The sequence below is a fragment of the Coturnix japonica genome, chromosome 2, assembly GCF_001577835.2.
Source record: "Coturnix japonica isolate 7356 chromosome 2, Coturnix japonica 2.1, whole genome shotgun sequence".
NCBI lineage: Eukaryota > Metazoa > Chordata > Aves > Galliformes > Phasianidae > Coturnix > Coturnix japonica.
The window spans coordinates 72,875,894-72,899,660 of NC_029517.1; the positions used below are offsets into that span (position 1 = coordinate 72,875,894).

At 36.9% G+C, this 23,767-nt stretch overlaps 1 protein-coding gene across 3 annotated transcripts in view; it reads right to left on the reverse strand.

Moving 5' to 3' along the window:
* Positions 1 to 298: 298 nt before the first annotated feature.
* Positions 299 to 23,767, reverse strand: part of SLC12A7 (solute carrier family 12 member 7) — a 56,172-nt gene continuing 32,703 nt past the window's right edge. Inside the window, exons 15-26 of one of the 3 annotated variants that reach the window (XM_032442537.1) lie at positions 21,722 to 21,841; positions 19,086 to 19,190; positions 16,270 to 16,438; positions 13,568 to 13,763; positions 13,081 to 13,250; positions 12,805 to 12,936; positions 10,639 to 10,746; positions 8,998 to 9,114; positions 7,057 to 7,238; positions 5,828 to 5,842; positions 1,629 to 1,762; positions 299 to 1,235 (exon numbers count right to left, since the gene is read on the reverse strand). In XM_032442537.1, the coding sequence (XP_032298428.1) occupies positions 1,144 to 1,235; positions 1,629 to 1,762; positions 5,828 to 5,842; positions 7,057 to 7,238; positions 8,998 to 9,114; positions 10,639 to 10,746; positions 12,805 to 12,936; positions 13,081 to 13,250; positions 13,568 to 13,763; positions 16,270 to 16,438; positions 19,086 to 19,190; positions 21,722 to 21,841 (1,540 nt within the window). In that variant the 3' untranslated portion in view covers positions 299 to 1,143. Of the gene's footprint in view, positions 1,236 to 1,628; positions 1,763 to 5,827; positions 5,843 to 7,056; positions 7,239 to 8,997; positions 9,115 to 10,638; positions 10,747 to 12,647; positions 12,937 to 13,080; positions 13,251 to 13,567; positions 13,764 to 16,269; positions 16,439 to 19,085; positions 19,191 to 21,721; positions 21,842 to 23,767 lie in introns of those variants that run through there. The other 2 variants (XM_032442538.1, XM_015854855.2) reach the window with 2 other exon arrangements.

Here is a 23,767-nt window from a genome sequence, read left to right on the forward strand (position 1 = left end):
TCAGTTCCATACGCAGTTCCCTGGTCACAGTGGACTGATTCACACAGATGAGCTGATCGAGCCACTTTTCATTTTGTGGTGTGACAGCAGTACGTAACTATCTGGAACACAGCTGATCTTTCTCATCATGGTTACCAATGCTGAAACACACCACCCAGCACCTCAAAATGCCAACGTCTTCTCTTTGGTCTCCATAGATGTTCAGCAAGCAGCAATGCATGTCAATGGGTGCAAGTTTTTCCACAGAGGAATTCAGTATTCTAACTATTTCCTGAGCACAAATAACACATCCAAGGTATCATTTTTCTTTCAGAAAAAATTTATTTTCATAGCAGCAGATGCATGCAACAATTATGGAAATACACAGACGTGAACATGAGATTACACTCCATTGGTCAGCTGTTTACCAGTTGCTATGATTCTTATCTCCAGCAGGTGATAACACTGCATCACAGAATTCCTATGAATTGACTGTCGTAATTGTGCAGTATTCCTTCAGCTGCTGGTAGTTCATGTGAAAGGAACATTTGCAACTTACTGCTACTCTCACCTGGAACCTTTACATTCTTTGCTTGAAGTATTTTAAACAGGAAATTTCATTTAAAACAAATGTAGCAAATCATAAACTTAGGGAAATACTTTGCAGTCCGCAACAACATGTAAATTGGAGTATTTTTATATGTTTCTAAATGAAGTTTCCTGAACCAGGGACTAATCCCATCAGAAGCAACATAGCAGCATCTTAGTAAGTGAGGAAGCAAAGTTTTCCCTTTTATTTAGAAGCAGAACAAAGATTAAGAAAACAAAAGTTCCTTATATTTCTGTATGTTTAAAAATAACACAGCATTACCATTTGTTGTGTCAGCACAGATTAACACGACATAATGCACTATACATATCCTAATCCAGTCAGGATTTACTAATCCACTACAGAAGTGTTTTCATAGGTCTTTAAAATATACTTTTAAATATAACATTTTAGTAGGAAAAAAAAACCAAAACACCTCAATTTTCATGTTTCCCATGCGCTAGAGCTCTTAAATGAAGCTGCTCCCATTACATCAGATAGACTTTATACATTTTATTCCCTTCATTCAAAAGAAAATTAAAAAAAAAAAGAAAAAAAAAAAAGGAAAGCCAAGGTTAAGAATAAATGGTGATCACTTCACGTCCACTGCCTCGGACTAGGAGGACTCTGTCCAGACCTTCTGTTAGAACCTCCAAGAACTCCATGTCTGAAGTATTGTTAAGTCAAAGGATCGCAGAACAGGCGCAAAACAGCTACCAATGACTCAAGAACTCTGATGTACAATTGAAAAGCACATTCACCAGGGAGCTTCCCCTTTACTGTCCCATTATGCTTGGGCACTTCCACCTGTTTATTCAGTCAGAAGTGAGAACTAATTTAGGGTATTCCCATGGAAAAACATGCTATTTCTACCCTACTTACCTACAGGGGCGGGAGGGGGAGTTTAATTTAAAGGAGAAGTTAAAAATTGAGGAATTTCTTACATCAATTCAGTTGACAAAACCCCCATGGTTAATAGTGCTAGCATTAGCTACACTTACAAAATACAATAGCATAATCAGTGGTCCAAGAACTACACCATCATTATCGTAAAGGATACAGTTTTCATCTCCTTTCCTGTTTTTAGGAGGTCCAGGCATATTCAGGAGAACCAGCTGAGCATGTTGTGATTTATTAAGCACCACTCCATTGAGCTTTACAGCAGTGTGCATTCTTCTTACGTTCGACTGATTCCTAGTACACAAATATTTTTAGGTACTGAAAATACTTATGTATCTGAATTAAGACATTCAAATGTACGTATATTATGTATCTGAATTTATAAATTTAATCTAAAATGCATTTAATAATCTACTTCCATGGAAATCAATACTCATTCCAAGTAAACCTGAAAAAGTGAGATACCTAGGTTTGAAAGATCTCTTTACTTCAAAAATAGAAGTGATTGCTTCTGATTGATTTCAGGAATTTCTTTATGTTAGCATCTATGTTCCATGACTTATTTTCTCTTCAGAAGTAAAAAATAACAGTCTCCTTGTTGAGTTCCTGAGGAAGTCACGCTGTTATTTTTGTTACAAAACTAGCCAGAACTGGGAATGAGTCACATGCACCAGTGCAACGGAAATACCCAGTTATCAAAGAGATCCGCTATCCTAAAGCAGATTCTTTACAATTGAAACAGTTGCTTCAAAAGGAGCTTTGGAAACACGTGGTGACAGCACATCTCAAGAGCAGAACTGACAGGCTGTCATAAGATGCATCACTACATCCCATGCAATTTCCTTAGCACTTTCAGTGCAAGACTACCAGTTAAAGCATAACTGTGCTCCACTCTGCAATATTCATAGATTGTCTTAGGTCAGAAAGTGGACTGGCAGGTCAGTAGCAGCAGGACATGAGACATCCTCTGAACTGCCTGTCCAAGTCCATAACATGTTCTGAATTCCTGTAACAGTAGTCAAAAATGTAGTAGAAACACTCCACCTCTGTTTCAGATCAGGAAAACAATAGAAATGATTGATATTATTATCCTATAGAAAGCCCCACTTTCCTTTAACAGCTACTCCTACTATTAGGAACAGCACATCTTGAAGTGTATCTTTACCTTTAGTGCTGCAGGTGCAAATAGAAGGGAAAAACGATGAAAAATGGAAGACTGGAAACTTAGTAGTCAATGGAGACCAACCCTATCAATTCCAGTTCTCCTAAAAAATACAGTAGCATTTCCAAAGCTAAGTTTATCAGTCTGCCCTGGGGTGTTTCCTGTCATGGGGCCTTATGTCCTAAACAAGAACTATAAGAAAACCACATATAGAACAAAATACTTGAAGGTCAGCTTTCCAAAGGCAGAACAGCAGCTTGATAAGAATGACTAGGAGAGAGACAGAATTATTTAACTGAAGAGATGTATAAATACTGAAGTAGAAATTCTCTTAAAATACAGATGTGAGTGAAAATTTGCAGTGGAGCGGACAGGATAAATAAATAAATGGTCGAATTGCTCACTGTGTACAGTGTGAACTGAGGCTCACTTAACTTTCAAACACTTGTTGAACTGAAGTCGTACATGGAACACAGTGTAAGCCGCCTAGTTTTCTTAAGCAGCTCAAACTGGCAAATACACAAAAAGAAGCCAACACTGAGCTCAAAAAAAAAAAGAAAGAAAGAAAAGCAGAGCAGTCTTAAGCTGGTTCTACCCAAGCATGAGAAGGGATACATTATTCAGAAGTGCAGCAACCATGCACACTGACAAAGGCCATCCTTCTTTGTTCTGAAGACAGAATGGTATGCAATCATAAAGGCTACAGTTCCAGCTGAAGCATCTATCCCACCTACACCAGCACTCTTCAATGCCTCTTCCCAGAAACAGTGGCTGAAGGGGGAGTACAGACCTCAGGTTGCAGGAAGCAACTAGACTTTTCTCTTGTAGAAAGGCACAGGGATCAGACCTGCTTGCAAGAAGTGTGCCCAGACAGTAATCTCCTGCAGGAGGTAGCTGAGCATCAATAGGCAGTGAGAAGATTACACATCAGGGAATCTGATGTTATGTGTTTCCATGCACAGTCTGCATCAGACCCACAACCAGAAACTCCCTCAAAAATACATAGAAAGGAACAATACTCAAAACATGGAAAAATGTAAGCTCATTACAGCAAGGACCAGTAGAAAGGATGAGACTTTCCCTGCTGCATGAGATGCCCCTGCTCTAAAGACTGCAGAGGAAGGACCTATCATGTCACAACAGACTCCAGTGTCAACTGAACCACTTGGTCTGTTTTCCAGTATACTGAACAGAGCAACCAAAAAAGTATTATGGGTGACAGTCGTAGAGGTTTCTCTTTTGCAGCAAGTAGAAGCACCCATTTGCCAACCTAATTTAATCTCAATAGAGGCTTGCTCCATATCAGGGACTCACATTGAGAACATTACCAAGAGATAACCAAGCCTTCTACAGCCCACAGACAACTATCCACTGATGTTTTTTCACATGGGCATCAATTTCTGTCCGGAGCATCCCAGTCGTGTCATGAAGGACTACAGAGCAACTGCAAAATGCTCTCCAAGTGCACAGTCTTCTCTTTGGTCCTATCAGTCAAAGGAAAAAGCTTTGAAAGGGCCTTTTGAATCTTGCAGATCAGTGCATGGTTGCTGGACTGGTGTTACAGCCAGGGATTTGGCTTTTCAGACCACAGTTCTCTTTAAGGAACCTGGTTTACTGGGAATTGATTAATTCCACCTGTCAGAGAAGAGCATCTTTGGTTATGGGTTTGTCAGCAAGGTTGGTAATATAATCCGAGTCTACTGCACATCACCCAGCTAGGTGGAAGAGGTAAGAGACAAATTCTATAAGCAACTAGAAGACTCACAGTAACAAGTCCTTGTGTGATCAGATACATGGGTTCATGAAAGGTAAGTCCCGCCTGACTAAATTGATCTCCTCCAACAAGATGATCTGACTATAAGATGTGGGGAAGGATGTGGATATTGTGTATCCAGATTTTAGTAAAGTGTTCTGCCATCTGACCATAGTATTCTCCTGGAGAATACTAGTTGCTTAAAGTTAAAAAGCCAGTTCTTGCACTTGGGTCATTAAAAACCCCATGCAGCAGTACAGATTTGGGAAAAAATAGCTAGACAGTTACCAAAATGAAAAGAACCTGGAGGTATCCATCAACCACTAGCTGAACATTATCTGGCAGTAGGCCCAGGTGGCCAGAAAAGTCAATAGCAGCTTGACCTGCATCAGAAATAGCACTGCTGAAAGGACAAGGAAGGGGGTCATCCCTTTGTACACAGCACTGATGAGACTGAACCTTAAATATTTAGTTTAAGACACTCACTACAAGAAGAATATTAATTTACTCAAGCAGAGTAAATGTTTCTTGTGCAGAAATGAGCATCATAGCTGGTGAAAGGACTAGAGAACATGATTTCTGAGGATTGGCTGTGGAAACTGGGATCACTAAGTTTAGAGGAAAGGAGGCTGAGGGTAGATGTCACCTCTCTCTACAATTATCTGAAAGGAAGGTGTATCTTTCCTCTGGTGACAGTGAAGGAATGCGAGAAACTGTCTCAAATTGCACCATGGTACATTCAGATTGGATCTTAAAAAAAAATTACTTCATGGTGAGTGTGGTCAGGCCCAAGAAAGTGTTGGATTCCTCATCCCTGGAAATATTTGAGGGACATGTAGAAGTGGCATTAATGGGACTCAGTAGCTTAGGTTGACAATTGAAATTGATATCTTGAAAGTTTTTTTCCAATATAAAAGATTCTTTGATACTATGATTCAATTGTTTTTGTCTGCTTGCGTCATACCCAATGTATATCCACACATGAAGAGTAGAAGTGAGCCAGAATTGGCATTCAGTGGAAAGTTAAAAGCTCTTTATGATACAACTACCTGGACCACAAAGATGGAATTAGTTACAAGAATGGGTACTTTTCCAGACTAAGTATATATTCTGTTTTTTGGGGTAGTTAATCAGAAAATTAAATATTACTTCGATGGAGAAGAACACTCAAGTGTTTCATTCATACAGAAACTGAAGTAACTCCTCTGTAACTTACCTTGAAAGGAAAACTAATCGTATTCACAAAAAAAAAATTAACCATTTACAGGGCACAATACAAACTGCTTATCAGTGATAAATGCTAAAGCACAGCATAGAAAACAACGAACAGATCAATACACAAACTGCAGATCATGGCTTAGGAGCATGCAGACAAAGTACACCACCACAAGAGCCAAGGAACAAAGCCTAAATTGCTTAAATGAAAGGAAATTTAAAGACTTACAGATTTCCCCATTCTCTATAATGGAAGGGAAACAAATGCATAAGAAGTTATTTTTATAGTATCAAGTACATTTTAATTCAACAATATTAATAATTGTACAGGCATGCTAAGTTCAAACTGTAGTTTATACTCCCAATGATATGCAGTAGCTTCTAAATAAGAGTAAATGAAGTCTAAACTCTGCACAATTCTAAAGAAATAAGAGGAAATCTTTTTTTAGTTTAAAAAAACTAAACAAGCAACAACAACAAAAACCTCCTAAAAATGAGAGAATAATGGAGCTCAGAATAAAACAAAATAAAGGTATTCTAGAAGGTGACGGCTTCATTTTGCAAGGTGTCTGGAATCTACAAAAAGTAAACTCTTTGCAAAGAGCATAGAACAAATCCACAAAGCAACCTGGAATCTTAAGTACTTCTAGAAGTAGTTAAATCCACCCATAAGTCCTCAATTTAAGGTGTTTCCTTTAGACATTAAATTTCCCTTGCTATTCACAGTTTCACTTTAAGTATGTGTAGAAAATTGACTAGACCATCCTTTAAGGACTCAGGAAAGATGCACGTGTGCAACATGAATCCCAAAAGAAGTAAGCTGATGTCCTATCATTGGTTATGTATGCCTACTCTATCAGGCCTGACACAGGAAGTAGCACTTATCGAGTGTCTTCTGTTTGAAAGACATTAAGGAATATAACAGTTTCACCAGAAAAGACTGAATATATCAAGACATAAATATAAAGCAATATAAAACTTGTGGCTATATAAATTTACAGGATAAAGACCTAATGCCTTTTTAAAAAAAAACAACCACAAACTAAATATTTTGAAAGAATCTGCTCCTTTGTACTTGCTGCACAGCAGAAAAAAAAATTAAGGCAAATAATACACAATAATTAGGTACTTAAAGGAAGAAAGGAAAACAAAACACTTCAATCAAGAAGCTGAAAAATCTTAAAAGCCTGACGTACTTGACCTTCATTCATAACATTCCTGTAAATATTTTATGTGCTTATTAACTATTCATTACAAACACTTTTATTCCACCAGCCCATCTCACAAGAATGGCATTTAAGCCAAGTTCATGGAAAGATCGTATTTTCACTCAATTTCAAATAAACCAGAATCTCTTGAAAATAGACTGTACAAGGGCAACAAAAACACACCTACAGAAAGCAAACAAGAAAACCCCCCACAAAAAACACAAACTTCAACCACCACATGTGTACTTACGGCTTCATGTTAAAAATATCTTTAAAACCTGACACACTTGTGTCTTTGTTTTTATGTTTTTCAGCTACGAACTTCTCCTTAGTCCAGGTCATTTGCACTTTTTCTGGCATGGCAGCAGCCACGCTGGCTTTGACAGCTGGAGCTGAACGTGAGGCTGTGTTTCTGTCGTGGATCAACTGAGCCTGGCCACACCAAGAAAAAAAGTAAAATTGTAAGTTACAGATTATTAAGTCCTTGAAATGCAATTTAACTGCAGCATAGCAAAAGAAGAAAAAAAAGAGTATCTTATTTCAAAAACAAATGTGAGACAAACATCAGTGTTTTGACACTAGCATGAAAGGAAATTGATTATAGAAGTCTAGTTATTTACATATGCAGGATTACTTCCAGGCTAGGATATGATTTTGTAATGTGCTGAATAGAATTTGAATCCAGTTTGAAGTTAGCCTTCTAATATCAGGGGCTTCTGCCAGTGAACAGCTTGAAGGACAATGAACTATCAGTTATTTTTGACTTGCTCTTAAAACTTGCCCTTATAAACACTGTAGTTTCTATCAAAAACAGAACAACTTCAGTACCTTAGACTCTTCCAATTTGAAATGAATTGGTATTAGGGGAGTGATTATTGGTTTTGTGGGGTTTTTGCTGGTTGAGGTTTTTGTTTTGCTTAAAGTTTTAATAGTTTTAACTCTCTTCAAAGAGACTTGTTAAATCATGAACTGAGCACCCTATTCTATTCAAGAACATCAAGCATTCATTTTGGTCTCTCCACACACGTGATAACTCAGGAGAACTGATTTCATTCAGTCATAATGACATGAATAAAATTTAAGTAAATATGCGAACTGCTTTCTGTCTCTTACTACTGCTTCTCCCAGAGGTTCATGGATTGTAATTTCAGCTGCTTTTAACAGTCTTAGAGCTCATAAGTTTTCCTAAATTATTTCTCCAGTTCCTAGTCTAACCTTGAGTATTCCCAAATCCTACAGTTCAATTCTGTAATTCACATATAAACACCTATCTGTTTGATGGACTTCATATCTCCCAGAAGACTACATAATGAGTCAAGTCTACTAAGTAGACTTAGTAGTAACTAAGAAGTTACTGTGAATGTGGTAGCAATTCTTATAATAGAAAAAGTTAATAAATATTTCATTCAATAAATAATTCATGCTGCAGAGCAGAAACCAACATACTAAAACTAACAACTGTAAGGTGAATTCAATTGTGCTTTAACAAAAACTAAACATGTTCATAAAATCGTATATATAAAAAAGACACACGTTTGTTAGTGCTACTTTGAAGACAAATTAATAACACAGAATAAAACATTCTTCTCACTCTTCAAGAAGGGAAACAAAGGAATACATCACTTCTACAAACTAGGCACTGAATCACTGAATCTCCAGAGATGAGCAACACTTCAAGTGCACACTAAAAGCATTATTTACAGCAGTCCATTCAATTTCAAACCCTCCATGTAAAAAAGTTGTCATGACACTTATGGAGTAACAGTTGCATATCAACATGCAAAGAAGCCTTTTCCTCTTATAAAAACCCTAATACATCTATAGAAACTTAGGAACTTCAGCACCACAGTACAGCAACTATAAAGGAAAAACAATGCTCTGAAAGCATGAAATATTAATCTAACACCCTCCATTATCATTTTTAAGATAAGAAACAAATATTTATGCTTTTAAGAAAAATAGGTACTCTCAGATAATAAATATTTATTTTATGGAAACTAACTGTGACAAAATAAAGATGCAATTATTGTCACAATCATCTAGACGAAAAAATACAATTAGGAGAATACTAGAAGTTTATGAAGGACTGCTTTAATGGCAATGAAACAAACTCTTATTTCTAGTTCAGTTTGCATCATGGGCACTTCAAGCGTTGCAATAGGAAAACCTACAGAGTACTATTTCTAGCTACCTCCTCCTTTTCATAATCATTATTCAGCAGTGCCTGTACATCTTGGCCAATGGATTGTGGACAAGAGCAGCTTTTTCTTCTAACAGAGCCTCGAGATTCATCAGTGATGCTTTGAATCTGGGACAAAAAGGTTACCAATGACAAAAAAAAAAAAAGAGCCTGAGAAATAAATGGCTGTGTCATTTGAAACAAAAATTGCCTTTATTTATACAGATCTTAGATTGTTATAAACTTGGTTTGTTTTCACAAGCATGATATTTATTGAGATATATGTATAGTTATTTCAGTAACTAACTGCTAACAGTTTCAAAGTCTCTTCATGGAGATTTTTTAAGTCATGAAATTAAATCCTTTTGTCTGTACGAGTACCTCAAATACACATGCATGAGGGTCTGATGAGTTGTTACATGCAATGATTCAGATGAACAGGTTTCATTCACTCCCAATCAAAATATAGACAAAACTTAAACAGATGAAAAAACTACTTTTCAGCTCTAAATATTGATTTATTCCCAAAAAGTTCACTAAATATAATTTACCCAAATTGCTCTCAATCTTGCCTAGCAGCAACAATCTACAGAACACCAATTATGTGGAACAATCCAGTACAAAGCAGCACTGTGATGGATGACTTCCTTTTCACAGCTTCAACATAATCGCTACCTGGCCCAACAGTTAGGACTAGTCACAGAAGGAAGCCAACTGCAATTAAGCAAAGTGGCAATGAAGTGAATCTGTTTCTACAGTTCTTTTCATATTTGCAATATTATCGAACTGAATAATATCTGGCATATGCACCTAAGTGTGCATATCTTAAGCTCTGTAGGTAGGCATTTGTTGTGTTTACACTTAGGTAGAAGCAAGCTTTCTCAAAACTAATATGAATAGAAAAGAGTAAACAAAAGAAACAAGTCCTGTATTCCAGTTCCACATGAAAACCCAGCCACCACAGGGTCATGATCAAACAAATCTCCTTTAAAAACAAGTGAGAGAAAAGGGGAGGGACACGGGTGATTACACAGATATAGGAACAGGCCGAAGTGAGAAACAACAAAAGAACACCGCACAAGTTCCCTTTGTATAGATTTAAACCAGGTATGAAGATGTATCAACACAAGTATAAAACACTAATTTTGTTGGTTACAGGAAACAACAGAACTACATGCATGACCCCAAAAAATGGAACATTACTGCAATTTTAACCTGAAGTGGTGATACTAAAGAGAAAACTACTTTAGAGTATAGACACTTTTAAAAAAAGCATCTAGCTCACCCAACTGGAGAAGAGGCTCTCTGGCTATGCAGCATTCTTTCTCAGTATGCTGCACAGACCCAACAGATGCTCTCCCTTCAATGGCTGGCCTTTACATGAGCACAGCATGGCTCCATCCTGCTCCACCCCTTCTGGTCACACAAGGAACACAGGTACAAACAATTTGCCTGTGCTCCCCAAGCCATACACATCCTTTCACCAGGTGCTCAATCACCAGTTCAAGCCATGACCTAACCATTCCCCTACAGCTACTCACCCTAATTTTGGCTCCAGGAAACAAGCTAAACAAAAAAAGCTAATTGGTCCAATTGGTCCAACCATTTTTAGATTTTCCATAGAATATCACAGAAAAAGTTAGAAGTTCTTACCTCTCTTTCCCTTTCATTTTTTGATAGCTGCATCTGTTTTAGCATCTGAGATCTCTGCTCCATCATAAGAGTTCTCTCATAAGTATATGCTGAAATATCACTATTATGCTGCAGAAATGATTGACAACAGAAATATCAGAAGTACTACTCAAAAAAAAAAAAATCCAAAACATTTAGACAGTCATACCCCACTTATTCTTGCATTCATTGAACCCTGGGTTCATTAATGGCATTAGAGTAAGCCCAATAGTATATTTCACTGATCGTTTCCATTACCTGAAGATTAAGCTTTAAGAATGAAGACAATCTTCTTCCACAAACTATTGTACAATATCAACAAAGTAATATCAGCTAAATTTGAGATACATTTGACAGACTTTCTAATATATCTACAGAAACAAGTAAGGGTAGAAAGTGTTTGTTTAAACCATCTGATCTGCTGACTCCAGAGCACATTTGCATGCTGTTGTCTTTGAAAACAGTCTAGAGCTGCAACATAACACACCCTCCTTTCTCTGGTGAGAACTGCTAACAAAGAAGCACTAATGAAGCAACTTCAGCATATATTCCACCTGGAGTCCAGTTCTGGGACCCACAACACAATAAGGACAGCAGTCTGTTGGAGCTGCTCCAGAGGAGGGCCACAAAGATGAGGGCTGAAGCACCTTCCCTATAAGGGCAGGCTGAGGGAGCTTGGGCTCTTCAGCCTAGTGAAGGCTCAGGGAGGACCTTACAGCATCCTTCCAGTACCTGAAAAATGCCTACAGGAAAGCTGGGGAGGGACTTTTTGTAAGGGCATGTAGTGACAAGACAAGGGGAAATGGCTTTATACTGGATGAGGGTAGATTAAGACTAGATATTAGGAAGAAAATCTTTACTACAATTGTGGTGAGACATTGAAATAGGTTGCCCAGTGATGTTGTGGATGCCCCTACCCTGGAGGTCTCTGTTCAAGGCCACAGTGGATGTGGCTTTGTGCAACCATTTTAATAGATGTCCCAGCCTATAGCAAAAGGGTTGGAACTAGATAATCTTAAAGGTCCCTTACAACCCAAGACATTCTCAGATTCTCAGACAGGCGCAAATCTAAAATACAACCTAGAGCTATTACTGATGTAATTGACATTTAAAGTATTTCTTATCATTTGGAAGATTCTCATGCTTAAATGTACAAGTGACAGGGTATTCAGGGAAAGCCCATGAGCTGGGTTAATTGTTTGTTCAAAAGATGACACCCCCGAAATTCTCAAACTACACAACCAAATGCTTTTGTGTTATCTCAAACTTTTTTAGATCCAAGCAGGATTTTTCCCTAAAATTTCAGCTTAACTGCAAACATACTCTGAAGGGAGCATATAAACAGGAGGAGGAAGGACTGTTTACTAGGGTGGGATAGTAATAGGATGAGAAGGAATGGTTTTAAACTGAGATGGGGAGGCTTAAGTTAATTAGTTGCATGGAATGTTGGGATGCAGGTATCACATGACATGGAATCATGTGAGAGGTATCATGTGGTGTGGTGCCATCAAGTGACCTAAAGCATGGTGCAACATAAGGACATGTTAATGATCCAAGCTTATAGAACAAAGAAGTGGATAATACAACCAATGTGCTTGTAGATGCCCTAATATGGTAAATATGTAGATCCAACCAAAAAAGAACACATTGCATTAACAGCCTATTGTTGAGTGTCATGCATTTCCCTTAATAGTAATAAAGGCTAAAGAAATTGTGCAATAAACGAGCACCTTCAGCATCCTATTGGCGTGTGGTGTCTCCTGTTTCAACAGACAGACATTATGCTACACCGAGCATTCCAGTTGGTAGAAGTTTTTCCCTCAGAGGGTGGTGAGGCACTATAACAGGTTTGTCCAGAGATGTTCTGGATGCCTCCAGGGATGGGGCATTCAAGGCCAGGCTGGATGTGGCTCTGGACAGCCTGATCTAGTGGTTGGTGACCCTGCACATAGCAGGGGGGTTGAAACTACACGATCATTGTGGTCCTTTTCAACCCAGGCCATTCTATGATTCTATGATAGCACTTCATTAAGAAACAATTTCTTCTGGGTGGGACTGAAATCTTTGCAGCACTGTATTTAGGCTAACAGATCCGTTTTCCAAGTTTAGACCTAATTTCAGCTTTAAAAAAAAAAAGTAGTAACTTACCATTTCAACAACTTCCACTTCAGCATTCAGGCGAAGATGGTACAGGAACATCTGAAGATCTTTCTTCATTTGGATGCTGTTATCATCCATCTGAGCAACCGTGAAGATACGCATTTTACATTTTCTCCAAACCTAGTCAAAAATAATTTATTTTTAACTGTTCATATTACAGTGACTGCTCCAAGCATAATTCTTCTGTGGCCTATTTCATCAGAGAGTTTTATGAATACCCATTACAAGAAAATGGAATCCAAGTTGTTTTTTTATTGTACTTGCCTTGTGTTGTCGAAGAAGAAAAGGCAGCAACATCAACATTCCACCATCATGAACAATCCACCAGACATCTATGTTTCCTTCAGTAAAACGTTCTTGATTTGTTGGAAACAAGTCAATGTTTTTAGCCACCAGTAAAGCTTGCTGAGCTGCTGTTGTTTCTCGTACAGTGTCTGCAGCAGAAAATAAGACATTTGATCGAGAACTTCTAGTTTTCATTCACGTTTGTTTTTTGTTTTAAATTCAAAAGCTTAAATCCACCCAGATTGTGCCTCTGTTGTAAGAGGACATCCTGGGTTTAGTGACTAATCTGCTTAAGAGGAAAAGAGAAATTAATAGCTAAAGAGACATAGGAAACCCACTCCACATTAAGTCAGAATTCAGGAAGCACTGAATGTCAACTGGATATTCTACTTTTTTTCCCCACACATCAAATACATTAGTCATATAGTTGTCTTAAAATCACGAAAGAAAAATAAAAAACAAATACCAACAAAATTTTTCCAAGAGAAGTGATTTTCTGTCTGCTTCCATGACTGTGGCCATGCCATCAAAACTGTATTGTGTTTCATTCCTCCCAGGCCAGCTGACTGAATTAAATGTGATATTCCATCTCTGAAACTAGGAGATACCACAATCTGGCAAAATCCCTTAGTCTTTTCGACTCCCATTAAAGCTTTAACATTCTGTGGAAAAGGAAGATTACACATGAGGAAATACAGTCATCAACACAGGTAATAAATATCATAAAGAGCAACAGTAAATGTACAAAAATCACTAGATATTAACGTACCAACAACAAGACGTCACTCTAATTCCATAACAGTGAACATGACCCTACAATTAAAGCCTCAAATAACACTAAGTAAGATACCAGAGGTTTTTCATTTGTTTAGTCATCATTCATTTAGTCATTCCAAGGAAGATCATTCCAAAACATTATTAATGGATAAAATAGCATTTTAATGGAATTGCACATCCTTTCTTTTGGAAACGTAAGCGTTTGGGAAATGAGATGCCAAGGTCTTCAGAAGTCCTTGAGAGCTTTGATACTAAGAGGCCAATTCTGTATTTACCCACTCCTAACATGGTAAAAAGAGATGTGCAGACTATCAGAATCACTGGCTATATTTAAATCCCAGAACCCTTGATTTCAGTATGGCTCTCCTTCATTCAAATGTTTGACATAATCAAATAATTTGTAAACAACATTCTAAACAGGATCAATGTCGAGCAGGAAACAGTTTTGGCATTACCCACGCTCTCCAATAGCATGACTTTCAAAATCCCATCAAGAACTTGCAAGGGAGCTCAGCATAGTTTCCAAAGAAAACACTGAAGCACCAAAACTTGGAATTTTCGCAAGCATCAGAATACTAAGGTTTGTTGTTGTTGTTTGTTTTTTTAAGAAAAATCATTCAGAAGCTCAAAGGAATAGAACTTTTTGGACTCACAAAATACGATCAGCAGATGCAGTAGCACTAAAACATTCCTATATTCTTAGAGCTCAAACATCTTGTAAAATGGATGGATTCACTAGGTTTGCTCACCGGCTTTGACGTTTTGTCAGAAACTAAAAATGCTGAGGACTAGAGAACTATCAATACTGATCTGCTCTTTAACCAAAGGACTACCGTAGTCAGCATGCTGTTTGTGACCAAAGTCTCCTCAAACTGGTTATCCATAACTTAACATCTTGTTTCTGTTTTCTTCTCAACAAAGGAGGGCTTAATCCTCCCAATTCTGAATCATTTTCCCTAGTTCATAGACAGAAACTGTCCTGGTCTCCCTGTCAGCTGTTCCTTAAGCATATTTCCATCTCTCATTCCCCATGGCAATGGGAGGGCCAGACAAAATAACGGTTGTTTAAAAGGTAAGACAATCATCTGCTCCTAGATCCTATGCCTGACCACACAGATTGCCACTTGAAAAGTACAACAAAGTACAACTGCAAGAGAAGCCCTACAAAACACCAGCAGGGAGATATTTGATTACAGAACACTGGTGCTAGCTTAGCGTGTTTCACATGAGGAATTTTGTTCTGTTTAGGAAAAGTAGTCCTCAGAGAATTTGATAGTAAAGCTAACAAACCTGCATATCTAAACAGTATCTGTAGGGGCTTATCAGTTTACATGTTTAGTTTTTCTCATTTCTCTTGAAAAAGGAAGGAAAAAAAATGATTTTTGACAAGTCAGAAACACTATTTTCTAGCTGAAATTTTCCAAAAATCAATAAAGTCCTTCATACATTCAGTCCTTTGAAATGTCTTCATTTCTATCTTAAAAGCAATCGTTGACTATGATACCAGCAGGTCTAACTTCTTAGACGATCATGGGGATTAGGCTTCCCTTAAATTCATTTCCAGTTCCAGCTCTCAGATCTATTTTTGAGATAGTCTGAATAATTCACAGGAATCTTTACATAGAGTTGAAAACTTCAATCAAAACAGTAGGCTTTTCAACAGATTTCCATTTCAACAACACTGAAGATATTAACCATTTTGAAAGACATAATGGCCAAAGCCTACATAATATTTTCTAGAAATGTTTCACTGTGCTCTGTAAAGTTAGGAGTAAGAGAGCTATAAGCAACTGTATATCCATGTCATTACCAAAGTATCAACACTGGAACTACTGGGGTATACAAAGAAGTAAACAAGTTGATTAAGATGGAACAGGAACATATGCTTGCTTGGCACGGAAAATCAAAGTTATATGAACAGATCTTCAGAATTTCTGTCTATTAATTTCCAGTTTTCATTCTAGTGACAGATTTAACATTTTGAGTTCAGATATTTTCATGTTTTTTCCACATAGCTGAAATTATGCCAACGTCTGCATTTCTTAAATGAATAAATCAGTCTTCTTATGAAGTTTTTTTATTAGTTTGTTTGTTTTTTAGAAATATATCACTCAGATTTTCAGATTTTACAAGAAAATAATTCAATTCTGAGCCCATCTGGCCCTCAACACTGAAAAAAAATAAGCATCAGTCCTGACTCATTAGGAATTTTTGTAAGACATTTTGTTATAGTACAGCAAACTGTTTTTAATTTAAATATACAAATAGATCAATGAAAACATTTTTATAAGAAGCTTTTTTTTTTTAAACCATACCTTAATTCAATATCAGATTCAATATTTGAGTACTAATAGAATTTACAAAAAGTTTGTCAAGCTGGCTTCTACATACCTCTTCAGCTTTCTGAGTTTCTACACATTTATCCAAGTAGGTTCCTTGAAGCACAGATCCCACAATAGTCAGCCCTTTACCAGCTTTCAGCTGAGAAGTGAAAGAAAGCAATCTCGGATGCTTCACCAACTGTTCACAATCCAAATTTAACAAGACCAAAAGTTGAGGTCTGCCAAAAAAAGTTACATATGACACATACATACACAGAAGTAGCAAAGAACAACAACAAAAAAAACCAAAATAGAATTAACAAGTAATAAACGTTAAGAGAATGGTTTCACCGAGAAAATTACTGAAGCAGAAATATCACCCCTTGGAGGTTTTCTAGTGCAACCTGCAGCTTGAAGCAGTTAAATAGTGAATTGTAATTGTACTGATTGTTTAGGTCTCAGTCCAGTTGGATCTTGAAAAGTTTCAGGGTAGAGATTCTACCACCTCTTTCCATTATATCATTTTCTCTTATTCTCACACCATATACTGCTGTAAAGTATCTCGCTCAGTAACATCTCTTTAGGGACTGAATATTTACTAGCTGTTTACACAAACCTTTAGGTTCCACTTATCCTATATTTTCATGATGTGTGTGCCCTGATGGCACAGTGGTTAAGGACACCACCTTGCAACACTGGGGCCCAGAGTTCGATTCCCCCCTGTGGCGCAAGTGGTAGAAGTGCCGCTCTGCTACACAGAGGCTCGAATCCCGGGGGCTGGACTCGATGATCTCTAAGGTCCCTTCCAACCCGCACAAGACTATGATACTATGATGATGATGTTCATGTTGACTCATTCCTATACCTGACTAGGTCCTTCCTAAAGATGGTCATACCCTCAGACTGCAATGATAGCACCACAAGTTCAGTTTAACCTCCATGCTAAATTTGGTTGCATTCTATTTCCTCTATTCATTATTCACTTCACATACTTTCCCCAAACTGAATCGTATGATTTTTCTTTAATTACCAAAAGTTCAAAAGAGCTGCAAAAGAAATTGAATGTATTTCCCTCCTCAACATCAGCAGAGGTTTATACTCAACTAAGTCTTTTTCTAGCAATTACCTTGACAAAACAAGAGAATAAGTTGTCTGGAATTGATGTCAGACATTTAATAGAAGCATTGTCAGTTTACACTGATGGTTGTCAGTGCTTGTCGTTTCATGCACAATACAAAAACTAGAGACGGGCAGTGGCTCACACATGCATGGGAGCTTCTCCAGTTTAACAACTCCACAACTGAAGTTAAAATAATACTGTTACACTGAAGGGCAGCAGAACACAACTAGTGATAGTTTCTTTTTTGTGTGTGTTTCACTGATTAAAGAGTACATTAAGAGTGACAATGTGTAAAAACACATTTGTTTTTAAACCTGAAGTCTTTTTTTTTTGTTTTGGCTTGGAGAAAATTGTTAGTTTAGCAAGCAAAAGGAATTAACTGAAAAAATAGCAAGGGACATTTATTCCCATTAAATACAAAAGAGCTCCAAATGTAAAATTTTATTTTAATGAGAACTAAGCACTCTCAGAAGTGTTACTATTAAGTAAAATTTGCCTTACATTATAATAGGTATTAAAAAAAGTTCTGATACAAGTTGCAGCTTGTTTTGTCCCTTATTGGACAATCTTGCAGCATGTTTAGATTATGGGAAGGGTCTATTTCTTTGTATTGAACAGATAAGGGAGACTCAACAACTTTGTATGGACTATGTATGAACATCTGGGAATACCTCCAAGTGTATATAAATTGAAGACCTTTTTGTGCAAGGTATGTGTGATAGGAGAGTTTCCTCCCTGCATCCAGCAGTGCTATTAAGGAATGCCTACTTTCTAACACTCCACATTGAGTCTTAGAGAATTTCTTGATTAACAGCAGCTCTAGAAATAATTATTCCTCTGCAAGTTTTCACAGTGTATTTCTGTTGAGGTTTAATCTGGCAGGCAGCTAAGCACCACACAGCCATTTGTTCCCTGCCAAATGGGACAAGGGACAGTACTAGAAACAAAACTCGTTGGCTGAGATAAACTAGGACAAAAAAGAAAAAAAAAAAAAAAAAAAAGGAAAACAAATAACAGTGTGATGATAACTATATACATAATCTACAATGCAAATACTCACGACCCACTGAACAACACTTAGCTAACAATACTTGCCACCTGTCACTCCACTAACAAAGCAAAGTCACACCACGCTCTGAACAATCTCCAGCTAATCCTAAACAGGCGTCTTCCCCTGCCCTGCTTCTCTGAGCTCTGTTGCCTTCCCTATAAAGTCACATGGCTTGGCATAGCCTCTTAACTAACTCAGGCCAGGTGTCCTGGCTCTGCCCCACTCCCTGCTTTCACACCATAAAGGTATTAGCTCTTCACTGATAAGAAATCTGGGGCCACACACCCATCACACAGCAATAACCAAAACACTGCTGTGCTATTAACACTGCTTTAGCTGAAAACAGAACATTTTCACAGGGAATGATATATAAAAGCAAAAGAGCCTTATGCACTTGCAGCACATCTTTAACAAAACATTCAGATCAAAGGTAACTGTTGCTTTGAATCTGAAAACCTCTAATAAAACATTAACATTCTGCATTTTAGAAAACCACGTCCACATTGCATGGGTGTCAGTTCAATTTTATCCATGTAATCAGCAATCTGCAAGGCTGATTACACACTACTCATAAACAACAGAATATGGATTACATCTTTCCTATGCTCAAGTTAAAACATTAAATTAATGTTGACTTTGGTCATTAGCTTTACCAGTAGTATTCACAATAACATCAGCTTTATGTGCGAATTACGTAATCTTAGAAGACTTTTACCTCCAGTTTTTGGTGTGAGGAGGACCATCTTCAACACGAAGCAAAGCATATCGAGCTGCATTCAAAGAGAGTCCTCGTATTCCATCACCCCACTCTTTTTCAGCTCTTTGGAGTACAGAAGAGATTTAATTAACATGGTGCAGCTTATTTATAGAAATTAAGAATATTTTCCCATGTGAAAAGTAAGAAGTATCAAAAATAAGCTTAGTCTCCCCTTTTTTGTTGTTGTTGTTTCCACCCACAACCCCCCCACAAATGCTTGACAAAATCTCATATTATAGATTTATATCTCAGGTCCTTTCAAGATATCTGTTTATAATATTTTTAAGTATTTATTACGGTTTATGCTAAAGATAAAAGGGTTTGTTCGCAATAATGGTAGCCTCCTAAGTTGCTTTCAAGCATTAGAATAAGCAAGATTTTACTTCCTATGTATTAGTGTTCTACCTTCTCCCCACATCCATACTGCTTTCTCTACTTCCTTTCTTTCTCAGCTTCTTCCAGAGAAACCTAAATCTTAATCCTTCTTCCCACTTTCCTCCTCTACATTTTTAGTGGTTTTTAGGATGCTTAGGTGGATTCTCACTCCTCCCATGAAATCAGACTCTGCATTTACAAAGGGAGAGACTGAGAGCAAAATAGAATCTTTCTACAGGGTAGATGCAATGGCTAAGTTTCAACATTTTGAGAGTCTGAGTATGAATGTGGATGTACGTATAATTTTATATATGAATATACCAATATACACACATAAGGAGAACCAATCATTTGATCTGACTGATGAGGTAAAACAGACAAGAAAAATTTCCTGTTGAATAACCAGGAGCTGTTACAAGGGCTGCTTCAAAAGGAATGCCTCCTATTTTATTTACATTGGCCCATGATGTTGATGGTATGGCAGCAGAGTTTGAACCTTCCCATGAATATTCTATTACATTATGTTAATGTGCAAAAGATAGCAACAGAAGGGAAGTCTGACAAAATGACACTTGACATAGATGAGTGTATGAAGCAAATGTATGGAATTGAATTCCTCCATGAAGAAAAAATTGGCACCTACTGAGATTCATTAATTCTTGCAGAATGTTTATGGAGACCAAATAGTGGATGTTGGTACAGTGAGGTGCTAGTTGGTATGTTTCAGCAGTGGCAACAGCGATGTAAAAGACAAGCCACAGTCCAGATAGCCAGGCAGATTTTTTACTTCTTTTTCACTGCTGGTGAAAATGCATAGCTAATGGTAGTGACTATCTTGAAATGTTTTGTAGCTGAGAATCTGCTTTGTCAAGCAGTGTCATTGTGCTCTTTTTATCTGTTTTAGTTTCCATAGAAATAAATAGGAGGCATTACTTTCAGAGTGACCTATGTACAATCCAGGAAAATTCTTTCCAGGAAAACATCTATTCTGCAGATAGTGATATGAAAAGATGGAGAATCTACAACATGGGGTTGTTTATATCAGTTGATCTACAAACATTTATGCTTAATTACTTATCAAAATAACTAGACTCATTTCAATTTTCTGGTCTTGGTCTTTTTTTGGCTATAATCTCTTGTCAATGGATGCCTTTTCCTTATAAAGGGAAAATTTATACACTAATCATGATCTCCTCTAAATTTTATTTATGTATTTAATAAATTGAATATGCTCTTTAACTCCCCTACCTCCCTTCATTTCTTACAAGTGTAGCTCTAAAAGTATATTTCAAGTTAAAGATTATCTAGACTTCAGAAAATAAATCATTTTCAGTGGGTGTTCTGGTTTCTTAAGCGTGATCCATTCTCAAAAGTGCTGAAGTTCACAGAAAAGAGCAGAGTTTTACCACTTTTGCAGAAGTTCATTGTATTTTTGTATTAGTTGCTGCTTGGTGCAAAAAGATGATCAAAGAGGTTGGAAGGGATCTCAAGAGATAATCAAGTCCAACACACCCCTGCAAAAGCAGGTAATTTATAGTAGGTTCCACGCATAGGCCTCTAGACAGGTCTAAATATCTCCATACAAGGAGACTCCACGACTTTTCTGGGCAACCTGTTCCAGTGTTCCATTCTTCCGCATGTTTACATGGAACTTAATAAATCCAAGTTTTCGGCCATTGCTCCTTATCCTATCACTGCACACCACTGAAAAGAGCCTGGTCTCATCCACTTGCTACCTCCCTCCTTTTAGATATTTATAAACGTTAATCAGATTCCCCCTCAATCTTTTTTTCCCCAGGCTGAACAGACCCAGGTTACTCAGACTTTCATCAAAAGGGTGATGCTCCAGGCCCTTAATCATCTTTGTGGCCCTCCACTGGACTTCTAAGAGATCCCCGTCTTTTTTGAACTGGGGAGCCCAGAACTGTGATGTACCTCAAATACTGAAATTAACAACACAATATTAGTTCAAATTAATATTTTCCAGCCATATTGCTCCTTATTTTGACTAGTTATGTTTGCTGAAGATTTTGGAACTGAGCTGCCAGAGAAGTGAGAATTTTCAAACTTGTAACCTTTAATGTAGATGGAATCTTACCTTGTTTCAAAGAATATTCTTAGTTCTATTGATTGAGTTGTACCTATTTTATATAACAAAAATCTTTTTTTCTGAATGTTAAATATATTAAATATAGAATAAATAAGATATTTGGTCTTACCCTCTATATTCTATGTATTTGTATATACATCCTGCGATTAGCATGGCAATCAAAGCATAGTACCAAGAGCAAATGAACATCAAGGCAAGACATAAACTCATTCCCAGGAATGAAAGAGTCCTAAAAGAAACCATTTTTTCCATTTTTTAAATAGGCATGCATATATTCTACAGTCAATTCCTTACTTAACTCCCCAAAAGATCTCTCCTTACCTTCCAATGTGAATTCATAAGTATATAAGTAAAAATACACTGTCACAATTTTAGTTTATAAAAAATTACATTCTGAAGTCTTTTGTGTGAAATAAATACAATTGAAATAGACATAATAAATTTAATACATCTGTCAGTTCTGAAACTTTTACCATTACCTTCAAGTAGGATCAGTTTCGAAATACTTTGTAATCACTTACTATGGACTGGAATTTAAACCCGAAATTTCTCAAACAACACTGAAGGACTTCATGTTACTTAGAGCAAGAACAGTTGATTAATTTAAATTAAATTTGACTCACAATTTATTTTTCCACTTACACTGTGATACGCCTCTTGCTTAAGAGCATACACGTAGTGGAAGGCTTGTCTTTCAAAGACTCTCAAGAATGACTGAGCTAGAAAAGTCACAGAAACATGTCCAGACTGAAGTTCATATGCCTGCTCTGCTTCCACTATAATTCAGACAGATGTAGCTCAGCTCAGAACTAGACAGTTTTCTGACTACATTTAGTTAGATACTTGAATTTCAAACACCTGCTTTCAGAGTCAGAACTTGCTTTCACTCTATCGACAAGGCAGAAACAACTTTTGTTTGGTTCCTTTAGTTTTCTTCTTTATTACCATGCAAGCACCGATTCCAAATGCATCCAGTTTTAATTCAAAGAAATGCTACCCTGCTTTTCTGAGTACATCAGTCTAAATATATTTTGTATAGCAGAACAAAAGCTCCTCTTTCATAATTTCAGCCAACTAATGATATTGGTTTCAATTACAAAACAGTTCCATCCCACTTCTGACCAAGTATTTTGACATTTGCTTTTTCTGTAAAAAATGATTATGTATTCACATGGTAAGTCAGTTGGTTCACTAGTCATTGTGAAAATGTGGGACAGGGAGAACTGTTGCCAGATTTTAGAACTCTTTGCTTTTCCTTCCTTACCATGGTCCATCCTCTTCTTGGTACCCTCCCATCTTATCCATCTGCATTAGCTTCTATGCTCTGTACTTCCTAATATTTCTCACACAATCCCATTATTTGTGAGAGGAGGAGCTTTACAAACAAAGCAAAACAACCAACCAAAAGATGACAATTCCCTATTTTCTTCTTGATGTTGAAGTGGTAAGACTTGAAAACCAGCACTGAAATATTTTGAGATTTAGGTGCCAAACTAGTAAGTGTTTGCTGAGTATACCCTAAAAAATATTTCAGGAATGAAAATATCACATTTTATTTATACTCTACCATTTAAAGTGAGGAAAACAAAACAAAACTTCCATTCTAGAATCAGGCCTGTTTGTCTCCAAAAGGTTCTGGTCTTTAAAGCATTTTGGCACTAAAATTTCTCAATGGAATCACTGTTAATTTAAAACAAACACAGATACATTTTCAGCACTGGGTCAAAATTAAAAAACTTTCCCAATCTTACTATGAACTTCTTCATCCTTTAAGCCTCTAAAGCCTTTAAAAGAAAACAAACATACTTTTTATATAATTGACCTTCACCAACTCTGTCAAGTAGTCATTGTGTACTGTGTACTTTTATACATACTCAAAGTATGACGTATTTTAAAAATACGTCAGTTACAGAACAACCTGGTGTATATTAATTATTATATTTTTCTTTAGAAGTGTTGTTTTTTCATATATGTATTACAAAAGTTAAAATTAATCAGAAGGTCTCTCGGACTATATACATTTTACTGTGTAGACCATTCCCAGACCCTGTATGTTAGTCACATGTTTTCAGGCTCACAATTACAACTCTATTCCAGACAGACAAAAAGAAAATTAACAAATCAAAGCTGTATAAGCAGTTTTAATTATTCTGAA